Source organism: Clarias gariepinus, chromosome 8 (assembly GCF_024256425.1).
Source record: "Clarias gariepinus isolate MV-2021 ecotype Netherlands chromosome 8, CGAR_prim_01v2, whole genome shotgun sequence".
NCBI lineage: Eukaryota > Metazoa > Chordata > Actinopteri > Siluriformes > Clariidae > Clarias > Clarias gariepinus.
In genome coordinates this window covers 3,259,589-3,282,798 of record NC_071107.1, presented here as the reverse complement: position 1 = coordinate 3,282,798, position 23,210 = coordinate 3,259,589, and the positions used below count along the sequence as shown (strand labels likewise).

General features: G+C 36.8%; 1 protein-coding gene across 1 annotated transcript; it reads right to left on the bottom strand.

Moving 5' to 3' along the window:
- Nucleotides 1-1,820: 1,820 nt before the first annotated feature.
- Nucleotides 1,821-22,753, bottom strand: ednraa (endothelin receptor type Aa). Its single transcript, XM_053501942.1, has 8 exons — nt 22,524-22,753; nt 20,169-20,647; nt 11,900-12,027; nt 7,441-7,645; nt 5,200-5,352; nt 4,338-4,471; nt 3,945-4,053; nt 1,821-3,533 (listed from the first exon to the last, which is right to left on the bottom strand). The coding sequence occupies exons 2-8, from the start codon at nt 20,586-20,588 to the stop codon at nt 3,396-3,398; spliced, it is 1,287 nt and encodes a 428-aa protein (XP_053357917.1). The 5' UTR covers nt 20,589-20,647; nt 22,524-22,753; the 3' UTR covers nt 1,821-3,395.
- Nucleotides 22,754-23,210: the final 457 nt, after the last annotated feature.

The window sequence follows — 23,210 nt, the reverse complement described above, 5'->3', positions numbered from 1 at the left end:
TTGAAAAATACTACATGCACTACATAATTACAGTATGTTTCATATACATAATAAAGATGTGTCTAAAAACCATGTGCAAATGTGACTTTTTTTAAGACAGACAACACAAACGCTTTATATTCTATAAGACTTTTATTTTAAAATTTTATTTTATTTTAATACCAACAACAACAAAAAAACATACTGTACAATAAAAAAACCCTAAAACACAAAAAGCTACAGAGACATGCAGATATCAAGACAATAGTGAACAAAAATATATTTGAATAGCAGTTTAATGAGTCAGTTATACAGTATATTTATATTTAATTCTGGGTCACAGTGTGGGGTGAATCCTCAAGCGGCACTCGAACGACCTTGGGTAGGTCGAAGGTTGACTGGAAATGAACCAAATGTGAGTTATTTATGTGAACCGAATCACTGGGTCATGATTTATTGATTAATTCTGAGACACGACTATTTATTTCTAAAAAAAAAAAAAAAAACAATAACAAAAATAATAATAATAATTAATAATATAAAATAAAAATACAGATCCAATACGTTAGCCCTGCACTGGTTTGCACAGTCTAAAGGTGTGCACAATGTTGTGCATAGACCTAAAGCTATATAATCTAAATAATCTTTTTTTTTATAAATAAAAATTGCCTTTCTGGTGTCTCATCCTGCTTTAAACAAACTTCACAAATTTAAACATTCCAATAAATTCCAGCCGTCCCTGTCTGTTCCATATACGCTGGTTTATTTTATTTCCCCAACTTTAACTGCTGCTAAATTTTCGAATATCTTCATATACTTACACGTATTCTTTAGCATATGTATAGAAAACAAATCCAACAAGTATGTACACTGAGCAATAAGTAAGCATGAGGATTCACAGTGTTATAAGTAGAGACGTTTTTTTTTCAGAACTCTTGCTTGTTTTTCGCTTTAATGCCGAGGCCACTTCGTTCCCAAGCCCTCACGCTGAACTTAGGAATGCCCCCCGTTCCCCCTCCCCCCCTCCCTTATTTTACATTATTACAAGGGGTTTGTTGAAGTTGGCTAGCCTCTGAGAGCCAATTCTAAAATCTGAAGAGGGTCAGAAGTCATTATCCGCTGTTTTTCTAACTTAATGAGTAGACAAGACAGTGTGCTTCTTCAACAGTCAACTGAGCTTCAGAGCACCTTCTCATTTCGGTTACGTGTTCACAGAGAACCTCCTGAACACTTACAGAGGTTTATGTAAGTATAAACAAAACTGAAAAATGTATGCAGTTTCATGCAGAACATAATTGTTGTAATATGTTGATTTGCATACGGTGCAATAAAAACGTAACATTTTTTCTTTTTTATTGTCCATAACACAGTCTTTTGATAAGAGGGTTGATCTTGTAATAATCTTGTAAATACAAATTTAACTTTCATTTATTTCAAATTCCAATTTAAAATACTGGTACAATTTGGTCTAATTGGCAATAAAGTGCAGATTGGGATCATTAGCACAAGTAGCAAAAAAAAAAGAAAACATCCTTTGTGGGTATCATTGGGGCACAGACCTATATTGATTTTATTTTATATTTAATATTTTTTAAAACACTCTTTCTGTATCATGCAAACAGATACATTGTCAAACAGCGAGTGATTTTATCTTGTAACTTATTAGCGCTAAAGATCTCAATGTCTTTCGGTCTTCCTCAACTGCAAAAATATGGAGCCAGAAAGTGCTTAATCACTTCTTGATGCTTCTTTCTTTTTTATTTTATTTTTAGATTTGAAAGGCAATGTACAAAGAACAGGGCTTTTATAAATACACACATATTCAAACCAAAATGGGCAAAGTGGCTGTTTTTTTTTTTTTTTTAAATCAAGCTGATATGTAAGGAAGGTGTAAATAGGAGACATAGACAAATTGTCTCCCTGAATATATTAGAATACATCCCAGTTCACGACCCTATTTGGGAAAATAAAATAAAATAAAAAAATTCCTGGAAAAATGCAATGTTTAGCAAATTAGCAGGAGATAAACAACTGCGGACATGAGTGTTTGTCTTAGCTTTGAAATAAAACACTTGGATGATCATCAGAAGATCAGAATGTTTTTCATAAAACTATGGACAGATGTATGAATGATTGATCTCCCTGGTTACCAGCAGGAACCAGAACATTGTGTGCAGTCGATACTCATTCAGCCTCATCCAACAAATGCGAAACTGACAGATGGATGGGAAGAATTTTAAATATGAAGTTTTAAAATGCACGCTACAAAAAAAAAAAACTTTTAATTAGGATAAAAATGTCTTTGGTACTTTTGTATTTCCTAAATGCAGACATTACGTAGATGGTTAGTTTGTCAGTTGGTTAATACTGTATGATTAACACGGGGTGTCTATTATTGTCATCATACTTTTTACTAAGTTTTTAGGTTGTGCCAGTAACTCTGGACCAGCGTTTCAGACAAAGATAACTTTCTACCTTGATGGTGTCTAAGCTCTAGTGAAACGCTTGGATAAGTGCATTAGTGTATCAGGGGGTTATACAGAGAAATAAAGAGAGATGAGAGATATAACTTGACAATCTACAGGCTTGGCTAGAAAGGAATCAGCCCCTGTTACTTTTCTTGTTTGTCTCCTGTCTTTTGTTGTTGTTGTTGTTGTTTTTTACAAGATGTAAAAACATCCAAACAAAAAGGAAAGTGGCATCCAGTTAGAAAAACCATTATTCAAAATGTTTTGACCATCCGAAGTTATTAATGTAAAATCTGTCTTCCTGGATCTGAATGGATCTGAATTTAGAAAGCACTCATAAGCAGCAATGGGAAGGAAGAGGGATGTTTTTTTTTTTTTTTTGTGTGTAGTCCATATTTACACTCATATGCAGAATTTGTAACACACTACTTAACTCTTCCTTCCTCCAGTTTCCTGTCCCTTGAGAAAGTGTACACATAGCTTATGCATGTATTTGTGTAGCCTAGTCATTGTGTGTTCTTGGGCTTCTGATTGGGTTCATTTATAGCCTATTTGACGTTCAGCTGCATCCTGCTGACCCCCCTTCCACCCTTGCCCTTTCTCTCACGGCAAAAGTCCCTGCAGAAGATTCTGGGAACGTTTGCTCTGGGATCAGGACTTTGCATCAGCCCTGATTGTGTATCAAAATATATACAGTATATAATATAAGCAGCTTTGGTCACACTGTGTCCGGCACAGAATCCTTTCCTTAGAATTTCAGACATCGTGAATGATGATGCGTGGTGTTCTTCATCCTGTTTGCAATTCTTCTTTAAACAAGAAGTGGCGCTGTGAGTTTGAAGTGGGTTCTCTGAACTACGTGTCAGATAGATACCGCCAAGCTGTCACTCTAGGTCTGATTTAATAAAGCATCTGTCAAATGAATTCATGTAATGGTCAATGGGGTGCTTAGTAGCTGTACTTCCGGACGGGACGATCGTTCTGGATGTTTTTGGGGTCCTGTTGTTTGCCCTGGACGCTTGTTCCATTCATCTGCCCCAAGCTGGTGACTTGGTTCTTTGAGCGGCGCCAACAACACAAGCATGACTACAAGGGTGGAAAGAATAAGACCAAGGAAAAATGATTTAGGCTCAACTCACAGATTTGTAATTTTAGCTAAATATGGCATATCATACACCACTAGCATATTTTGATTAAGATAAATCCCTAAAGGCAGACATGGCTATTTTCTATAATATGATTGTTGACACTAATTACATGAAATCCATTATTACCCTTCTTTCCTTAAACCCCCTTCGGCTTATCTCTACGTGTGCCCTTGATGGATACGGTCCTGGTAAGAGTCCAGGCAATTCCAAGAATCAATCATTGCTTTTTTTCTGTTGAAGAATTTCAGGCCCCTTAGCTTTCAGATTGCAGAGGCCCATAGAGAGGGAGCAGTGGTAATGTTTAGCATGTGCTTGGAGACTCGCATTTAGCATGTGTAAAGAAACCCACCTTAAAACAATTCTTGAACTTCTTGCTGACAAAATAAAGGACGATGGGATTGATGCAGGAGTTGACGGTGGCCAGGTTTATGGCGAGATAGTCCAGGACCAAGAGGAAGCTAAAAAGTGGGATTTCATTAATCAGTTATCACCAACTTTTGAAATAAACACTTTCTAGAATGTCAATGTTGATCTATTTCTTATTATAACATCCAAGCTAAAGGTCTTCCTACTGTAGATACAATCTGCTTAACACCTGGGCGAAGAAACACTGATTTACTCAACAATGTGATCCACTTGTTTCCAGGCATCTCAAACTTATCACCTGGTGTAAAATACAGCAATTTGCACCAAGAAGTCACAGAAGAAGGAATATTTAGGATCTCAATGTATCATCACTTACCTGTACAAATCACAGCGGTTTTCATCATGAGAATCGGGCAACATTTTCTTCAGGATTCTGCTGATGTGCAGGGGGATCCAACAGAGCGCAAAGATCAAGACCAGACAGAAAACGGCCTTGGCCACCTCTCGCCTCTGCACAACAGAAAAAAAAAGCCAGCATTCCAAGACTGTTAATGAAAACAGACTCTTTGGTGTGTATTGGACCTCTGTTATCAATTGTTCATGTCCTGTGAACTCCTGAGTTTGTAAAGACCAGAGGAGGACAACCCCAACTTTAGACGAAAATCCAAAATCTAAAGCAGCACAAATGAATTAATTCGAGCCTGGGTGAAGAGCTGTGCAAATTAGAATCAGCTGGTTTAGTTAACAGATGGAACAAATATGTGGCAGGACTTTGAGTTTCTCAAGCCAGGATTGCCACCACTGGAGAGGACGCACGAATGTAAAATCTTGCGATCAGGCGCTAAATATAACGCTAGCATGCTTTCACTATAGGGGTGCCATTTTATCGTTTTTTCAATCTCCTTCTGAATTTCAATTTTCATAAATGCTAATGCTAATGCTAATAAAGGCTTCAAAATGCTAAACAAAAAAATTGTTGCTCTAAGAATACATGATCTGGGTGGCATTATTAATATGCAGCAAGACACCTGGGCAGAACTTTTAGTTCAGTTTGGTCCATGAAAACATTCACACATAACGTCGCTGAGATATTCCAAAAACACGTCAAGGTTTCAGGGATCCAGGAGCAATGGGCAAGGCACTGGGATACACCCTGGATGGGATGCCAGTCTGTTACAAGGTCCACAAATGGGAACCCTGAAGCACATAAACAGTGCTTAACAATTAGCATAGTTTACCTGTTTGAGATGGTCACTTAGAGCAATCCTGAGAGCTCCGTTCCTGTGGCTGAGCATCTTGAAGGTCATGAGGGTGTAAAAAACTGCGGTGCAGGCCAGTGGCACGCAAAAGTAAAATCCAAACAGCCACCAGTCCTTTGCTTTTACATACATCTAAAGACAGGAAAGATTTCATGCACAAATGATTAAAAACATAAAATACAAAGACTGCAAGTTTTACATTAAAGTTCTACATCTGGTTTAGGTTTCTTCGAGCTGAAATATCATGTCTTAAATATTTTTAATATGCAGCGCTCTGTGCAAAGTTATCAGGACAACTCAATCAAAACCATGGAAGAAGATATGAAGATCATGACCCGCACAGGAAGACGACAAACATATGATGACTCAAAGTTTTAGAGTCGATATTACGCAAAACAAAGACGGTTCCTGCTCCACACATATGGCTCAGCTTTCCGTTTCCAATTGCAGACTGCTAACGTCTGTCACCGATTAACTTCTCCAGATCTGTGAGCGAGAAAGCCCAGCTCTGTGCTTCCTCCCGGATCTTCTTTGTCTCTTTCTTGTTTTACTTTTAAGGCCATCTTTATTCTATTTATCAAACGTTGTTAAGTTCATCAAAGCTTTGAGACAGAGTGTTCTCTAACAAACTCTGGAAAAAGATCTTTGATGGGGATTCTCTGCGTAACTCCTTTGTTAACTCATATTGTTTTTCACAAACAAACAAGTAAAGACTTTTGTTCTGATGATCAGACAGTACAACATAGCAGTTATTAAATTGTTGTACAAAAAATATTTTATGTTAATTCCTAATACTTTAAACAGAATTTTATCAATTTCTTTTGCCCTTTGGATTAGCACGTACAGACGTCTACCTTCTGGTTAGATGGACTTATTGAACACAATGGACTAGTAGTTTTTGGTTTCACTTTACATATTTATATATTTAAAACTTTACATATTTGAACTAGTCCAAGTGGTTGGATATTAAATATTTAACAAAATAAAAATGTTGAATGTATTTATTTTTCTTATACCTTATATATAAAAAATCAAGAGTGGAAAGTCGAAAAAAAAGTTATATTTTAATTTTTTATAACATTTGATATTTTAGCTCTGTATGTACGTGATGAATGAAAAGTAGTCCTGGCAATGTCAATACTTTTTTCACTCTGATTTTAAAACTATATTTAAAAAATTAAAAGCAGCTCCTTGTGAAGGTATGATGTCAAAAACACTCATGGTGATTCTTTCGAAATTGCAATGATTAACATGTGTTACAGTGACATGTTCCTGGTGGCTGTTAAAGGGACAAAAGTGAAATAAAAGTATACTATAAAATATTAAACTAAAAAAAGATTAAAAGTGAGTTCAAAATAGGTTTAAAACAATAAGATAATAAACAAGGTTTTAAAGAAATTCTACATAGTATTAGCTTTAAGTAAAAAAAAGTAGTTTTAAATATGTTTAAAAAATTACTCTTAATATAGGCTTTAAGAGAGACTTTATTTTTTCACTATTAGTAATAATGACATTATGTTCAAAATAAAATGGAACAAAAAATTCTACATAGGACTAGGTTTAATTCTACAAATTCTACAGCTTTAGTCTAGTTTAAAATATATTAGGATTGTGAATAAACCTAAGTTTTTCATGTAGAAAGTTTAACTGGTGCTACTTAAACTTTTTTTTTTTTTAGAGAGTTCTATTTACTTTATTAATTCACATTTAATTCATGATGCTGGTGCTAGTTATGGTGAGACGAATTAGGCGGATTTTTTTAAAGATTAAAATCTACATAGCAAAATTTTCTGATTTTAAGGCTAGTTTTATCTGGACTTGCAATATGACATATTAGAAAATATATTACTAATAAAAAATTATGACTAGTCCTAGTGGTAAAAATTTGTTTTAAGAAAAAAAGTCATTTTTTTTTCTTTAAAAAGAGTTTTAAAGAAATTCTACTGTACATACTACTACATACTGTAATAATAGTTTTTATTATTCAGCTTTAGCTGGTTTAAAAAATATATATTCTTTATGATCCTCATGGCTTATGATCAATGTAACAGTTGTGTAGCTTAATGTCTAATTACATGCTCCGTGTAAGCAAGAAATGCAGTGCAGACTGTTAGTTAGCCGGACAGCACTAGTAGTAAGCTAGACGTGATATTTGTTTTACTGTCCTAAACACCACCTTGTTTTTATTGCATTAATGTATTTCTGTAATGAATTTTCTACCTGCATGAAGCCGCTCAGGTTAGAATGTTGGAGCATGCAGGTACGGAACGTCATGTTGTGGTACGAGAAGGACACCACGGTAAACCCTATAGCCTCGGGCACGGCCAGGATGATCGACAGCACCCAGATGACCACAATTTCAACAGCGGTGAGTAAAGGAATGCCGACTCCCTGAACACGACTCCACGATGCAACAGCCCTGTACCTGTGATCAAAAGAAACAGAAATATTTTAATGTTGACTGAAATGCAAAATAAGATGTTATTTAATGCAAGATTGTGTGTGTTTATTGAAATTTGTACTACGGACAACCACTAGGTGGCGTTAAAGACATTTTAGCTTTACTTTTCTACCTTTTATATGCTGTCCAGATGAAGAATAAACAATCTAATGGTTTTCTCCCTTAAGGCTAAATTGACTTTTAGGTACAGCCTTATTACTGTGGTAAATTTACATAAAGTTGGGTCCAAAAGTCTGAGCCGAGGCCACTTTGAAAACCTGGGATTTATTTACTTTTTTGTTCTTTCAATTTAAAACTGGAAAGAAAAAAGAAAATGGAAAACATCTTGATGATTTAATGCTTTTGATTAAGATTAAATCAGATTTCGCACAATTTCCTGGTCACTATTAAGACGTAAGCAACTTTATGGTTTTACATCTTTTAAGTATTAATGTAATATTTTTGTGAATTTGTGATTGTGAGACTTATTGCTTCCACTGAAGCACATGTTGAGGCAACACCCTGATGGATTTGATCTAACATGGATTATTGGTTTTAGTCAAGGGTCAATCCCCGGTTCTGAAAAATAAGTCCGATGTGGAAGTGCAAAAAACATGCAATTTTTAAAATACCCACTAGGAGCTGGCTCCAAAAGTGAGTCAATTCCCATAGACCCCCATCTTAAAATATCCATCTTTAAAACTGGAATAAAAAAATCGTTTTTCGTCTCCAACGCTAGATTTCCCATTTATGACGACAATACTGGGGTGAATTTCTATAGAACTCATCACTTACAATTATATTAAGCTATAACATTATTAACATAATTGGGGCATGGCTGATTTGAGTGACAGCTGCAATGCGTGCAGGATGACGAAGTTCAGTCAAAATGTAAAGTAACATCAACCTATGAATTAACTTAATTAAGTTAAGCTAAAGCTTGTAGTAATCGAGGTAGGTTGGTTGGTTGGTTGGTTGTTTTCAACCAACAGCCAGGCTCCATTTGTTCTGCTGATTCATGATAACCAGGATTTAGATAGCGTCAGCTCTAGTCATGATAGTGATGACCAGGGCTCCCACAGTTGAGCTTCAAAAGTGGTCTGTTGGTGACGTGACGGAAGGTTTGTCCTGCTCTTACAGTATGCAGTCTGTTGTTTTTGCACAAACTTGTGGAGTCCTTGCCAGCTCGAGTGCACGCTGTCATTAAAGCAAAAAATTCATTAAAAAAAACAAAACATGAGTATGTTTTTACTTCTGCTCATGTTATCTGCTCATGTTACATAATTCAATTTGACTTTTAAACCTTTGTGTCTAGTTGAAAAAAAAATAAGAGAGAAGCTTTTTCACTAGGTCTCTCAGACTTTTTGGTCCGCACTGCATGCACTTCAGTAAACCTCAAGGGAAACTGGCTTTTCACATGGAATGAAGTTTGGGTCAGATCACAGGGTCACCCGTCCTATTACACCCTTGGGGCTGTAAAGGGCCTAGTAGTGGCATTGCTCAACATTTTAAGAACTCTGAAGAACCCTACAGCAAATTTTTCCAAAGAAGTTTCCAAGTAGAACCCATTTAGTAAGCTTGAGCGGTCCAAAAACACCCCTTGGTTATCTTATCTCATAAACAGGAAATGATGGACACACCCTACAATCTAAGACTGGTAAAAAAAAAAAATAATAATCATAATGTGTTGTTATTTTGCCCAAAACACTTTTAATTGCTGTAATGTTATGGTGAGCAGATATTTACAGACAGAGTCTCCCGTGTCAGAGATTTGTAACAGTGAGGAATTTTTCAGACACAGATCAAGCCGTGCTATTTATTTGGATTATTTGTTATAAGAAAGTATGATGGGTGTTTATGTCAAACCTGGACTTCGGGTGAAGGAAGACTTAAAAGTGATTGACTTTTACAGAAGTCTTTAAGCACCGTACAAGATGAAACTGTTAACCACATCAACATTTGAACGGTGCAACATTTGAAACATTTTGCGGGTAGAATGATTGATTTTTAAAAAATCTACTCTTTTGGAGGAGACACACCTGTCTATGGGAACTGTACACAAAATCATTCACTAGTACCACTCGTACATTACAGGAACTCATCTGGGAGTTATTGCAACACACCCCATAAAGTCCTGACCTTATTCCAAGCCATTTACACATGTTTGAGGCATTAAGGGAGTTCCTGGGAGGCCAGGGTTTCATACTTAAAGAAGCCACAGATGATCACAGCTCCAGTGTACTGCGAAAACCTTCAACCCTGATGGTATTCAAGCACTAGTGAAACACTGTTATTATGTAAGCGAGAATAAGAACTAACTCGTCTTGTGGATGGTCCATAGCAATAAATGCACAATGTGTTCTTTATTAAGAGGCAGGCAGTATTTTCTTTAAAACAGCTGTCAAGTGCTGTTCCTTCCATCCTTCTTCCAGAACAGTTAAAGCAGAGAGTCGTTACTATAAGTTGCATTCTGCGTGTTAATATTAAAGAACTTTCTGATTGTGGTAAAGCTTGTTCTTTCCTCCTTTAACTCGTGTTTGCTTTTGTGTTGCATTAATAACTCCTCTCCCGTGTGTGTCTCCTGCAAAATGCCGCATCAAGATTTCATGCGTGACTTTATTTTTCATGACTCATTTGTACATTTCTGTTTTACAACGATGGGTCATTACTATTTCACCAAGTGGCGTTGTATCTACCTTTTAGACGCTTGAACAGAGAGACACAGACATCTGACTCAGATGAGACGAGACATTTCCTCTAAGCTGGCTGGATATAAAATCAAACACAGCTGTGCTCCGAGTCTGTATTGTAGTTTGGGTCGTATCCCAAAGGAACTGAGACGTACGTATACAGATTTGCCCAAACATGACAACGCTGATGTTCTAACACCCATATTTGTATGTTACCTTTAAAGCGGAGCTTCATCAGAAATGACGTAATTTCATACAGTAGACGATCATCTGTTCTTTGTTGAAAAAGTACGAAAACTTTCGGATGATTTCGTTGCGTCTCGATAGCGAACAGCCGCCACCGTAGCCAACCCTAAACTCTTCTGGGACGTCTCTGGCCTCAGTAACCCACATCTGGTGTTTTTTTTTTTTTTTTTCCTTCCAGACACCACCCTGAATGAGCGAATCCATTAATCTTTCCCGCTGAGTGTTTCATGGGAACTGATTTTACAGTCACTGCAGGGTGTTACTGCGGCCCATGAATCATATCGCTTTTTTCTCTGTGAGAAAAAGTAAGACTGCTTAATTAATTTACCAGGCACACAAACGTCACATCGTTATTACAAAATAACTACGTAATACACTTTCTGATGTGTTGTACTATTCTACAAGTCACGATATATTTACTGTACAAGGACAAAACCAAAAATACGAAATCAAAGGGCAAGAATTTCTTCGCTCGGTTGAAGAAAACAACCTTCAGTGTTATATGTTCCTTATTAGATGGAGGATTTTAAGAGGCAATGACAAACCACAAGCTATATAACCCGTTTAAATATATGTATATTCATATAAATATAAATGTATTTATATTCAAATGCAAATCAGTCTGCGTTACGTCTGACAGTATTATGTAGAGCTGCGATCCAAACACTGCATGTTTATTTAAAACAACAAAAAAAAAGACCCTTTTTAGTAACAAAAACCCACCACTTTATAGTTCTTGCCCCGACTCTGACCCCGTTCTTGAAATCCTACACTTTCTCCTCAGCTGAGCCTCAGGGTTGAAGGTCCAACCATTGAAGGTGTCATGTGTTAAACTGAACTGAACAAAATCACAGCCCTATACAGCACTCTGTCTCTTGTTTCTCATGTGCGTCACTGAGCAATCAGGACTAAATATAACAGATGCTGCCAGATCAGGAAAAGTGATATGAGGAAACTTGGAGTTTAGTGAAGAACGCCTAATTGTGTGTGATATCCGGCTAACATCTGAAAAAAAAAAAAAAAAGATTTCTGGCAACATTTCAGTATCCTACAGTACATACTGTAGCCGTCATATAGTGTTATAGCTTGTTAAAGTTTCATTGGCTGCTTTAGTGTTTATATATTATACTCTACATTGGAAATGTTTAAACCAGCAGCAATATGTTTCAATTATTTAAGAAACCAAAAGCTATTTAAATCTGTCTTACACACCGTGAACGATTACATCTTTTTGGTATTGCCAAAGCATGATAATAAATACAGTGCATTCCACAAGAACAACCGAGTTACATCTAGAAAGTACCTGTCCACACTGAGTGCGCATAGATTCAGCACTGTGATGCCCACTGACGCTTTTTGAACAAACGGCACCAGCTTACACAGAAAGAGCCCAAAAAAGGTGTGGTCCAGCGGCCATCTTCCCATCAGAAGCTGCAAGAAAAACAAAGTGAAATTGATTAGTTAGCGGGAATATAGTGGAATAATTAATAACTCTGCTATTTTGTATATTATATCATAATAGGAATACAAGTTCCAGTGTCTAATTGATGTTGTAAGAGCCAGAAAGCCAGGACTATAACTGCTCTCCTAATTGCATACATTAGGACTAAGCAGATAATCCCTCTACTGTACATAACATGTTGTGTATATGTGTGGTTTTTGGTGAAACCATAAAAACAGTACTTTATGCTTAATATAAAAAGATGGGGATATTGTCAATGATTTAAGAAATAAATAATTGGTGAATTATGTCCTACATACATTTTTTCATTCTTTCATTTGTAAATGATTTTTCATTTGGGGGAAAGTTTTACAAACTTCACTAATTGCTCTACACTTAGGGCAGTGGTGGCCTAGCTCTGAGCTGCTGGTCATAGGGTCAGCGACTTGAGCTCCATCACCACTGGGTTGACACTCTTGAGACCTTGGACAAGACCCTTAACTCTATGCCCCACACAACGCAGCCACTGCATGCAGCCCCGGTCCCAAACCTGGTTAGGAAATGAGAGGGTTGAGACAGGAAGGGCATCCGGGGTAAATCTTATGCCAGATCTTTCAGATCAAATGGTCCCATGTGGCAACGCCTAGGATAAAAGGGACAGAGCCCCCACCCACACCCCCAGAAAAAAAACTACCTTACACACAGAGATTTTTTTTAAATATAAGTAAAACAACAATAACTATCAAAAGAGGATAAAGTGCATTAGCATTAAAGCCTAAAATAAATGCATAAGTCCTTCATCAGCTCTTAAAAGTGTCCAAATCACTTGCATGTATAGCTCCGTACAAGAGTCTTAAACCCCCATCGTGTCTTCATATGAAATGAAATGTTATAGATTGAATTAAAGAAATGTGACAAATCTTTTGCTTCAACTACAAGATAAAAAAATTCCTAGCTTACGTAATAACCTCAGCAGCGACCTCATTTCTCCTCTCGTTTATTCCAACCATTCAACGTTCAGCATCAGCAGTATACTAATCATTAGTCTGGTTGTCTGTCATCATCTGCACCAGTTTCTCTCTGGTTCATGCCTTAAGTTAGATGTTTTTTTGCTTGATTGTTTCATAGGTCACTGTGTGGCTTAACAAACAAACAAACAAACAAACAAACAAACAAACAAACAAACAAACAAACAAACAAACAAACAAACAAACTAACATTCCTCTGACATTCCTTAGGTACAGAAAATGAGAGACAAAGTCCTTCAGGAAGCCTGGAGACCTAATCATTAAGACCACATTAAACGTATGGTCTGGTTGAAATGGTCTATTAAAAGTCTGGCTCTTTGAAAGTCAATTATTTTTTACAGTACTATTGCACGGTACTGTACATGTACATGTATATATAGGTTACTGTGCTACTGTTTAAATATGTCTTTGCCTCACTGCTCTAATAGCCAATATAAGACATTGAGGCAATGCAGTCTTTGCACAGTTACTTTTATATTATTCTTAGCATGGCTTATGTGTTTTTGGGTCATTTATTATTCTTTGAATAGCAGATTATTATACTGTCTATACAGATGTGCAACAATCCTCACAAATCTCCTTAAGCAAGTGAAAGAAAGGCTTTAAACTGTATTAAAAGAAAAAGGTTTCGCCTCAAAGTCTTGACAAATGTAAACAAAACTTCTAGACATAACACATTTCCTATTTTAAAACGGAAATGCGTCATCGACCTGAATGCAACTTGCCCTTTGCCTCCTTCAGCTAATCCCAGGGAGTCATTTTCCTTTTGCTGCTTTAGTTTCTACATTAAATCACTTATTTAAACATCAATGCAGTCTAATGTCATATCTTTGTCTGAATTCAAATGAAACACAATGCACTTTTTCCCCCCTCTAACTTTTCTAAAATCCCTTCTTGGGTTTAAAGTTCAAGCATATTTTATCGATAACGTTACTTCTGCCACTTCTAAGCTTTTGAAACGTCTCGTTTTTGATGGGATAAGGCAGTGGCACGATCCATGATCCATGATGCATGGTCCATATGCTAGCTAATCTAATCCTGATTCTGCTCTCGCATCCTTTAGCCTGTGATCTATTACAGGAACCCAAGAAGGACAAAGAGATCTCATGCTACTCCAAGTTCCTGTGGTCTGGTGGTCTGAAAGGCTGTTATGGCTTTGACGAGACTCTTGTGAATAGGAACTGGCTTTTGTTAAACAGGAGGAAGGAAGATTGAGCACGATGCAGTTAAAGGATGAAACTCTGCACCGGTGCATCCTGACTACGTTAATACGCAGCACAGTGAAGCAGAGTATGTGTGTGTGTGTGTGTGTGTGTATTTACAGTATGAGAATGAATAGGTGCAGGTTTGTTTGTCTAAACTGTGAGTCACTGTCGTAAACAGGCCGGGCATACCAGGTCACTGTAGAAACAAATACGGCCAATAGGTTTAAATAAACAGATCATTAATAGATTACGGTTTTTATACAACAGTCTTGTTTATTACTTAGTACAGTAGGTGTTTAGTAATTCTTTATAACAGCAACTCTAGCAACAACATTTATGTTTTTATCTATGATACATTATCCCTACACATTGGCTTGTTTGTTTATTTCTTAAACAAAAATGAAAGGACTTATTTATCCAGGGTTTTTAAGGAGTCTCTTGTGTACAGGGTCTATCTCAGTGCATGAGACGGGGTACACTCTGGACAGGGTGCCAATCCACCGCAGGACACACATATACTACACACACTACGGGAACACCAATTAGCCTAATCTGCATTTTTTCGGAGGAAACCGGAGTACCTGGAGGAAACCCATCAAGCACGGGAAGAACATGCAAACTCCATGCACAAAGACCAGAGGCGGGAATCAAACCCAGACCCTGGATGCGCAAGGAGACAATGCTAACCATTAGGCCACCATGGTGCCTTTAAACATAACAAAAAATGTATAAAATGTATGATTAAATGCATAAGATGGTGTAATCATTGTTAAACTGTTATGAATTAAGGAAAAACAGTGGCTTCGGATTTCTTTGCACGTCCATGTGGTTGGTTGGTTCAAATCCTAACATTATTATCCTAAAGAATGGGTAGATGGTGTAATAAGAGGAATATAACACATTTATTATTATAAAATATGAATTTTTTTTAAGGTGGGGACCAGATGTATATTTACCCTCCCGCTCTCAGATCTCCAATTGTATGAAATCATCAGGCTCAGAGTCCACTATGCATCGGATTACGCTCGCATGGCCTGCGTAAGTCGATATTTGACCCTGTTGAATATTTCAGTGTTGTTTAAGACTGCCCTGAAGGGTTGGAGAAGATAAGCGAGCAGAGTTTAATGGGTGATAACGCATCATATCGCGTAAGGCCAGTGCTCTTGGTGTTTGTTTGAGCTGGCCTGATTCATGCTTCCCTCATCAGTACACACTGTCTGACCTTCAGTACGCTGTTCTCGGAGATTGAGTTCTGAGTGGCTGTTTCATTTTACAGTTTTTATCACTGCTATATCACACACACATGCACGTGCACGCACGCATGCACGCACGCACGCACGCACACACACTTTTCACTTTCTACTGTCTTTTTCTGTTATGTCACTGATGTACAAAGAATGTAGTTTATATGATATTTATATGAAAAAGTGAAACTAGTCAAAAAAGATTTCACAGGTAAGAAATGCAAAGTTGAGAATACCCAGAAAAAGATAAGAAAAAAAACATTATATTTAACATTTGCCACCCATTTACACTTTTATAGCCTAAACATGATTTGGATTAACATTTACTTTATGAATAAAAGTAAAATAAAAGATTATACACCTGAGTAGTTTAACGGTTAAGGGTCTTGCGCAAGGGCCCCACAGGGACAACTTGGTGGGATTTGATCCTAGAACCTTCCAAACCATAATCCAAATTTAATTGCTTTTTTTATTTTGCAATATTGCAAAAAGTCTCCTACATACAGAAATTTAAGTTACAACCTTTTGAAGATACGAACATGTGTTCACATGGACCAATAACGATGGAGACGAAATTTTAACTTAAAAAGAAAAGACAGCAGATGTTGCTCATTCTTTTAACATGAATCGTTCAACCATCAAAACAATGTACTGTAATATACTGTGTATAGCTAATTGTGTTAGCATCTTAGTACCTAGTCAATGTTTTTTGGACTTACAAACAAACTGGAGTTCTATTCTGAAAGCTTGTTTGTATGTTGAGGACTTATTGTATATTATGGTAAATATTTATTAATATATAATGACATTGCTCATTACTTGTTACAGTGGCACCTGGAAGAGGAAGTGGGTGGGAAATGCTGTATTAGGCAGCGAGTGAACATTTTATTGACTGACTGTGACAAGGGCTGAATTGTGATGGCTATATAACTGGGACAGAGCAACTCCAAAATGTGAGGTTCCTGTTCTGCGGGTCAATCCACCCCCACCTTGTAACACACAGGACATAAACACTGAGCTTTTGATGGGTTTGTGCCAAGTCAAAAGGTCAGAGCTGTCTTGGGGGCAAATAGGGGACCTACTGTACTTCATATTAGGTGGGTAGTCATAATGTTATGGCTGATTGGTATGTATGAAAAATTTTAGCATAAAATAACAGTATTTTTTTTCTATCGTAGTCATTATAACTAACAAACAACTGATGATAGCTCAAAACCTGTACAAAAACTGTAATTTAAACATTATTTACATATGTCATTTTTAAAACAGGTACAGTTTGCAAAATAAGAAATGATCAAATGGCACACAGGAAGCATCACTTTCCATTCTGTTTATTAATAAATACTGACTTAAAGTACGAGTCAAAAATTTGGACACAAGCTTGGGTTTCTTTTCTACATTCCAGAACAATACTGGATTACTTTCAAAAATATGAAATAACACATATGGCATTGGGTAATTAATTAACAGCAACAGCAGCAACAGTTATTTTAAGACATGAAAGTCAGCTGTTTTGGAAAAGTTCTTGCAAGAACAGTAATGTCAAGTGCATTTGCAAAACCTATCAAGCACCGTGATGGACCTGGCTCTCATAAAGACCTTCCCAGGAAAGCAAGACCAAAACTTACCTCTGCTGCAGAGGAGAAGTTCATTAGACTTACAGTACAAGTAATGTTAAGTGCCATCTTCAGGATTGTTTTACCGTGTTGAAAGAAATAAAAATCAGGAAAGATTATGGAATTAGAAAGGGTGTCCAAACTTTTGACTGGTGCTGTACTGTATGTCATCTACTAAATCTCAAGTTGCAATGCAATTTAGATTGTGTTGGTTCTGTTCCCTTTTAACAAACCTGGTTCCAACAAACATCCTTGAAGGCTATTTTGTTTTTTACATTTTGAATGATGCATATAAGACTTTGCTCTCATAAAATCCAACAAGCAGAAATCTAAAAACTTTTCTCTACCTTAGAAATATATTTTTTTATATAAGCAAATTATGGCTCCTCAGCCTTTTTTGATCATCTCTGTGCTCTTCATCATTAGCCGATACACATGAGCAAACAACATGCCCTCAGTTGACCTGAGATGGACAGCACACTTGAAATCATTTAGGAATTTGGCTAAAAATCTATTGCTGTTGTTTCTCAACATGATCAGTAGACCATCATGATTGTAAGAATCAAAGTAAATCAATTAAACTGAGTCATTAGAGCGACTATGAAACAAATCAATAGATGCAAGCTGGAGGTCGTTAGGAAGCACAAACAGACTGCTGAGCTCAGCATTTGCAAACAAGACCTCAGTAGGGCAAAGCAAAATTACATCATGCAAATCTGGAACAGTAATTGGAGAGTACACCAACATCTCAGGATTTAACCTCAACCACAGATAGACCCCAAGTTCAGAAAACACAATTCTCAGATATCCTCAGATCATCTAGATACGTGAAGCTGTACCACACTGGACCTTAGAACAAATCCAATCTCAGCTGAAGTGACTTTACCTTGCTGGAAGAAAATGCTCCAAGACACGTTGTACTAAAGCAACCATTTTCCCCCATGGAATATTATTGACTGGTTGGATCAATCCCTCAACCTGAGCTCTCACTGAACACAATACTGAGGGCAAGATGACCCTCAAACAACCAGTAACTAAAAATAACTGCAATATTAAAGACCTGGCAAAGCATCAGCAGGTTAGAATCTAGCCTTGGGTAAGATCTCTCTATTGCAAATGATTTGAAAACATGTACACTCTTTGAAGATAGAGAGAAAAAATAGATTCCCTAAGGGTTCTTTGGGGTAGTTAAAGGTTCTTTCAACTGTGATTCTTTAAAGCCCCTTTATTGTGGGGTTCTGTATTGGATGTTTATGGATTTCCCCAATGGGATAAACTGAAGAACATTTAAGGGTCTTATTCCTTAAGTATTGTGTTACTTGGTCAACTTCTTGATCAATAAAGATAGCATCTTCATTTCAAGCCAAAAGTTTTTGCACTTTTTTTTAAAGAAAAAGTTTTATAAAAATTTTTTAACTGAAAATGCTTAGAACAAAACACTAACTTTACAACACAAACATGAACCAGCAGACAATATACACGGCCAAAACATGGTATTGGTGTTTAAAAGAGTCCCACCTACTGTAGGTGTAGTGTTGAAACTTTTTAAAATTTAAATCTTTTAATGATTTTAATTGTCGTTCAGATGAAACTGATTTTATATGAAAAGATATAAACATGAAAAAGTGTTTTTTTTATGCAAAATTGTGCAAATGATCTAATCATTGCTTGAGTAAGATATTGCAATATGAATTTGACCAGGTTATGGAGACTAAAGATTTTTCTAGGGGAAAAATCCTTATTTTTAAGCAGAACTGTTTAATTTAAGCAACAATTTTTTTATACTTCTTATGCCTCTAGAAGCTTGAACCAATTTTAGTATCAATGCTCATAAAGAAAAATAAACATTTGCATATTAGCAAAACTTGCATTTTAAATGCAAACTTGCATTTTAAATTTTAAATGCGTTTTGTTCTACATGGATAACATCAGCACCAATACTGTGTTTTGACCGACAGACAATATTTAGTTAACAAAGAACGCAGGGTGCCTTTTTCTCTCTGAATATTAAACTTACAATCTACATCTTTTCTTCATTTGTACCCTAATCTCCACTTTCCGAATTAATCAGGAAACTCAGATTCTAGCTAACAAACAAAGAAACTACTTAAACAGACATTGGTGATTGCAGAGCACTTGTTAGAGCTCTTTAGCTCCCATCACATTTGCTAGTTTTGAGGACTGTGAGAGCTGATCGATATTTTTCAATTTATTTATTACCATTTTTCACAACTGCTAATCCCAGATCACCATATTAAATCAATGAACACTATTGTTTATAGTTTCCAATTAATGACCACTTTTGTTTCCACCAGCAAATCATTGATCACAATTGCTCATTTGTTTTTGATACTGTAAAAGTGACAGTAATATAAAAAAGTAAATAAAAGTAATATAAATAAACTGAATTTAATCTCCGATAAACATCATTCCCTACAACCAATCACTAAACAACTTCCCCCCCAAAAAACGAACTTATTACCATATTATTATATTATAGATTGGAAACTAATAATATATATTATATATATTATTAGTTTCCAATCTCCAATCACTGTTCTTAGCATTGTTTTTAGCATCACATTATTGATTGCCTTTATTTATTCCAAACACCAACTAGAATTGTTCCTTCACATTTCCCAGCGTAACTCTGGGCAGAGCTCAGGGTCTGCCACGATACAGCGTATGTGGAGCAGATAGGGTTAGGGGCCTTGCTCAAGGGCTCAACAGTGGCAACCAGGTGGAGCTAGAGATCAAACTGCTGATTTTCTGATCAGTAACTGAGTGCCTTAGACCCCTTTGAGCTACCACTGCCCTAAGAGTGAAAGAAAGGCAGTTCACCTATTCCTAGGAGTGCCCTACTAATACTAATTAGCGTTGTTCTCAACAATGCAATCAGTGATTTACATTGGAAAATACGACGGTAAATGATCAGATGCTGGTAGCAGTTCATGCAAACAATAGTGATAAGCTCTCTCTATTTATATACAGAAGTTGATAGAGTTGTTAGAGATTCAGAGTGGAGGACACGGCCCTACCTTATAGACGGTGATGGGAATGTCTATGATGATGTAGATGAGGTCACCCAGTGCCAGGCTTGCAATCAGAGCATTAGGTCCATTCCTCATGCACTTGTGCTGGTAGATAATCCTCAGGACTGTGGCATTGCCCACCATTCCCACCACGAACACAACACACGAGATGAAGGTATTGACGACCTTGAACGTGTCTGCAATGGAAGTGCGTTCTCTGCAGTGGGGAAGGGATTTGTTATGATAGTTTCCTGAGCTGTTCTGAAAGTCTGGATTTTTTTCGGCTTGGCTAAAGGGTCTCATGGGATTGATGGTGGAGATAGGAAAGAGCGTGCTAGCGACCTCATCAGTGATGTTTGCTTGAGTCAGTCCACTAGAGCCCATGATGACTGATAGCAAAAACACGCATAAGGTCAGAGAAACCATGGCTGAATGTGTTACGTTGCTTGATTCATAGATAAAGTCCAATTATGTACAAGCTAGTGCTGAGAAGAGAAAAACAAACAGAGGAAAGAAGATTGATATTAGTGCTTATGGTAATTTCATGACCATGCTTTATGACTAAACTTCACATTGCAATTAAAAAAAAAAGGAAAGACATTGGTGCTGGTGCGTAAAGCTCAGGATACAGGCGCAAATATCAAAGAGAATTGCTTAAATAAAGAAGAACAGATCAGTGAAACTTCCTCACTACTTCAAAAGAGATTTGGCGACGCAGCACAGATGGAGCGCGCCACTACAAGTTACTGTCACGCTACGGGAAGGGATGTCGCCTCTCCCATTAGAGATGGCATGGCGCTAATGGCACAAAACTTTTTGATTTATTTATTGTCTTCTTGATGCGTTCCATGCATGAACTGTTTCCACAAATGTGGTTTCCTCAACAGCCAGTTCTCCCTCTGGTTCTGATTTAAGATTCAGAACGGCGGTCTCGCAAACAAAGAGCCACTTTTACATGAAAGAAGCAAACTTTTTGGACCCCTTCACAAGCAGTTATACAACACTGGGGTTTTTGTGTGGATCAAAATGTTTGTGAAACGGCAAATCTTTTACAGTTGCAAGTCACGTCACAGACTGATAACAACTCATAAACAAACAAATGGCAGTGCAAGGCCTGTGGGGGGAGTTTGAGTCATCTGGGATACATTATGTCTTTAAGAGGAAGATTTTCAACATTTAAGAAACTTTTGTCATTTATAGAGTCCTAGTTCTTTTTCTTCTCTGTTGAGTGTTTACTGATATTCTGGATAAAAAAAGTAGAATAATTTTAATTATACAAAAATATTAGATTGCAGTATAGACTAGTCACTAAGATTTATTTATTTATTTATAGTTTATATTAAATAATACATAAATTAATTAATTAATTAGTTGGTCAATGTCAACATATGAACAAAAAGCCTGTGTGTGTCTGTAGTTTGAAAGATAAGATGTAAACTGGACTAGAACTGAACTTGTGCTGGGTTTTTAGATTTTTTTTTTAAGTTAAAACTTTTGATTTATATAATTCAAGACATTTTGGTCATTTGCAGTTATGCCACATTTTGATTTCACATTTTTGTTTGAAAATCAAAGTATTTTAAGAAATTTTAACTACAGCAAGACCCACTACATTACTAAATGTATAATTACAGATGTTTATTTTCTTTTGATCTTCCTGTATTTTTTTTTTAAAGTTTATATTTGTAAATTAAATAACTTGACAGTTGTCACATCTTAGTTTTTATACGTTTTATTCTTTATATATATGTTATATAAGTCTACTCTTTAAAGTCAAATTTAAGTCAACATTTATTGATAAAAAAAGTGTGTGAAATTTCTTTAAAAAATATATTCACAAAAAAAACCATTCTATTACTCTAAAAAGAAAATAAAGTTTTTCAAAATACAAGAAAGTTTCATGACGCACTCGTATACTGTAGCAGGTCTCCTGCCTAATCACCGCCGCGACTCTGTTACGTTTCAATGTTCCTAATTCTAACAAGATTACTCGATGCCATGTGCCAGTGCATAAAAAACCCTCCTAGTCATGAACTACATAAAAACAATAACAACAACAATAATAATAATAATAATAATAATAATAATAGAAATAATGTTCACACACAGAAAGTTAATCGAGTCACATCTCCTTCCCAAGACTTTCGCCTTTCATAATCATGACAGCGGAGAAACACTTCAGAAGCGAGATATTTCCTGAGCAAAGTCCCTGCCACCACCTGGTACACAAAGAACTATTTAGCCGACAGCCCTTCAAATAGCATGGTGGTTTAGCATCACCCTGGTGCTACAGGGATGCTGCGTGACAGCTCGTAAACTGCTCCACTGATGAATAATGAATAGTCCTGGTTCTGCACCTACCGCTTCTTAAACGTCTGCCTCCCCTCGGATCCTGTCACTCAGTCAGTCAGCGAGTTATTCAGGAGAACTTGGAGCTGGAGCATCCCAGACATCTGTGTGCCGTCACATGAGTAATTAAGCAACTATCAAAGTGGAGGAGGATCCCGTTTGGGCCGCTGAGGAGCACCGAGTCTGCTGTGTGTGGTGCTGTGGAGACTGTCTCCAGCTTTTCCTGTGTGTGTGTGCATGTGTGTGTGCATGTGTGTGTGTGAGTGAGAGAGAGAGAGAGTAAAGAAAAAAGCACTTGGACTGGGTGGGATTGTGATTCTCCACCTCCCCCTGGCTGGCGGGCTGACTGGGAGGGGGCCCTCAAAGGAAACAGCAGCAGTTTTCCGTAAAGCTCGGCCTGCTGGTGATGATCACTGGAGAGTTGCTGTGTATACACAGGCCATGTTGGTCTACTCCCCTTTCTCAGTCCTCTCCTTTCAAACTTCCTCTTGCTGGTTCATGAATAAATCACACACATTTCACCTGTGTTCACGTTAAATGTGTAATAAGAAGTCGCATGTGTTTGGCCCTAAAAGTGAGAGTGATATGTAGTGATGTAGACCTGAGAGAATCACTGTCTTCTGCTTTAAAAGTGAAAACCTTAAACAATTTAAAAAGTAACCTTATTATTATTATTATTATTATTATTATTATTATTAT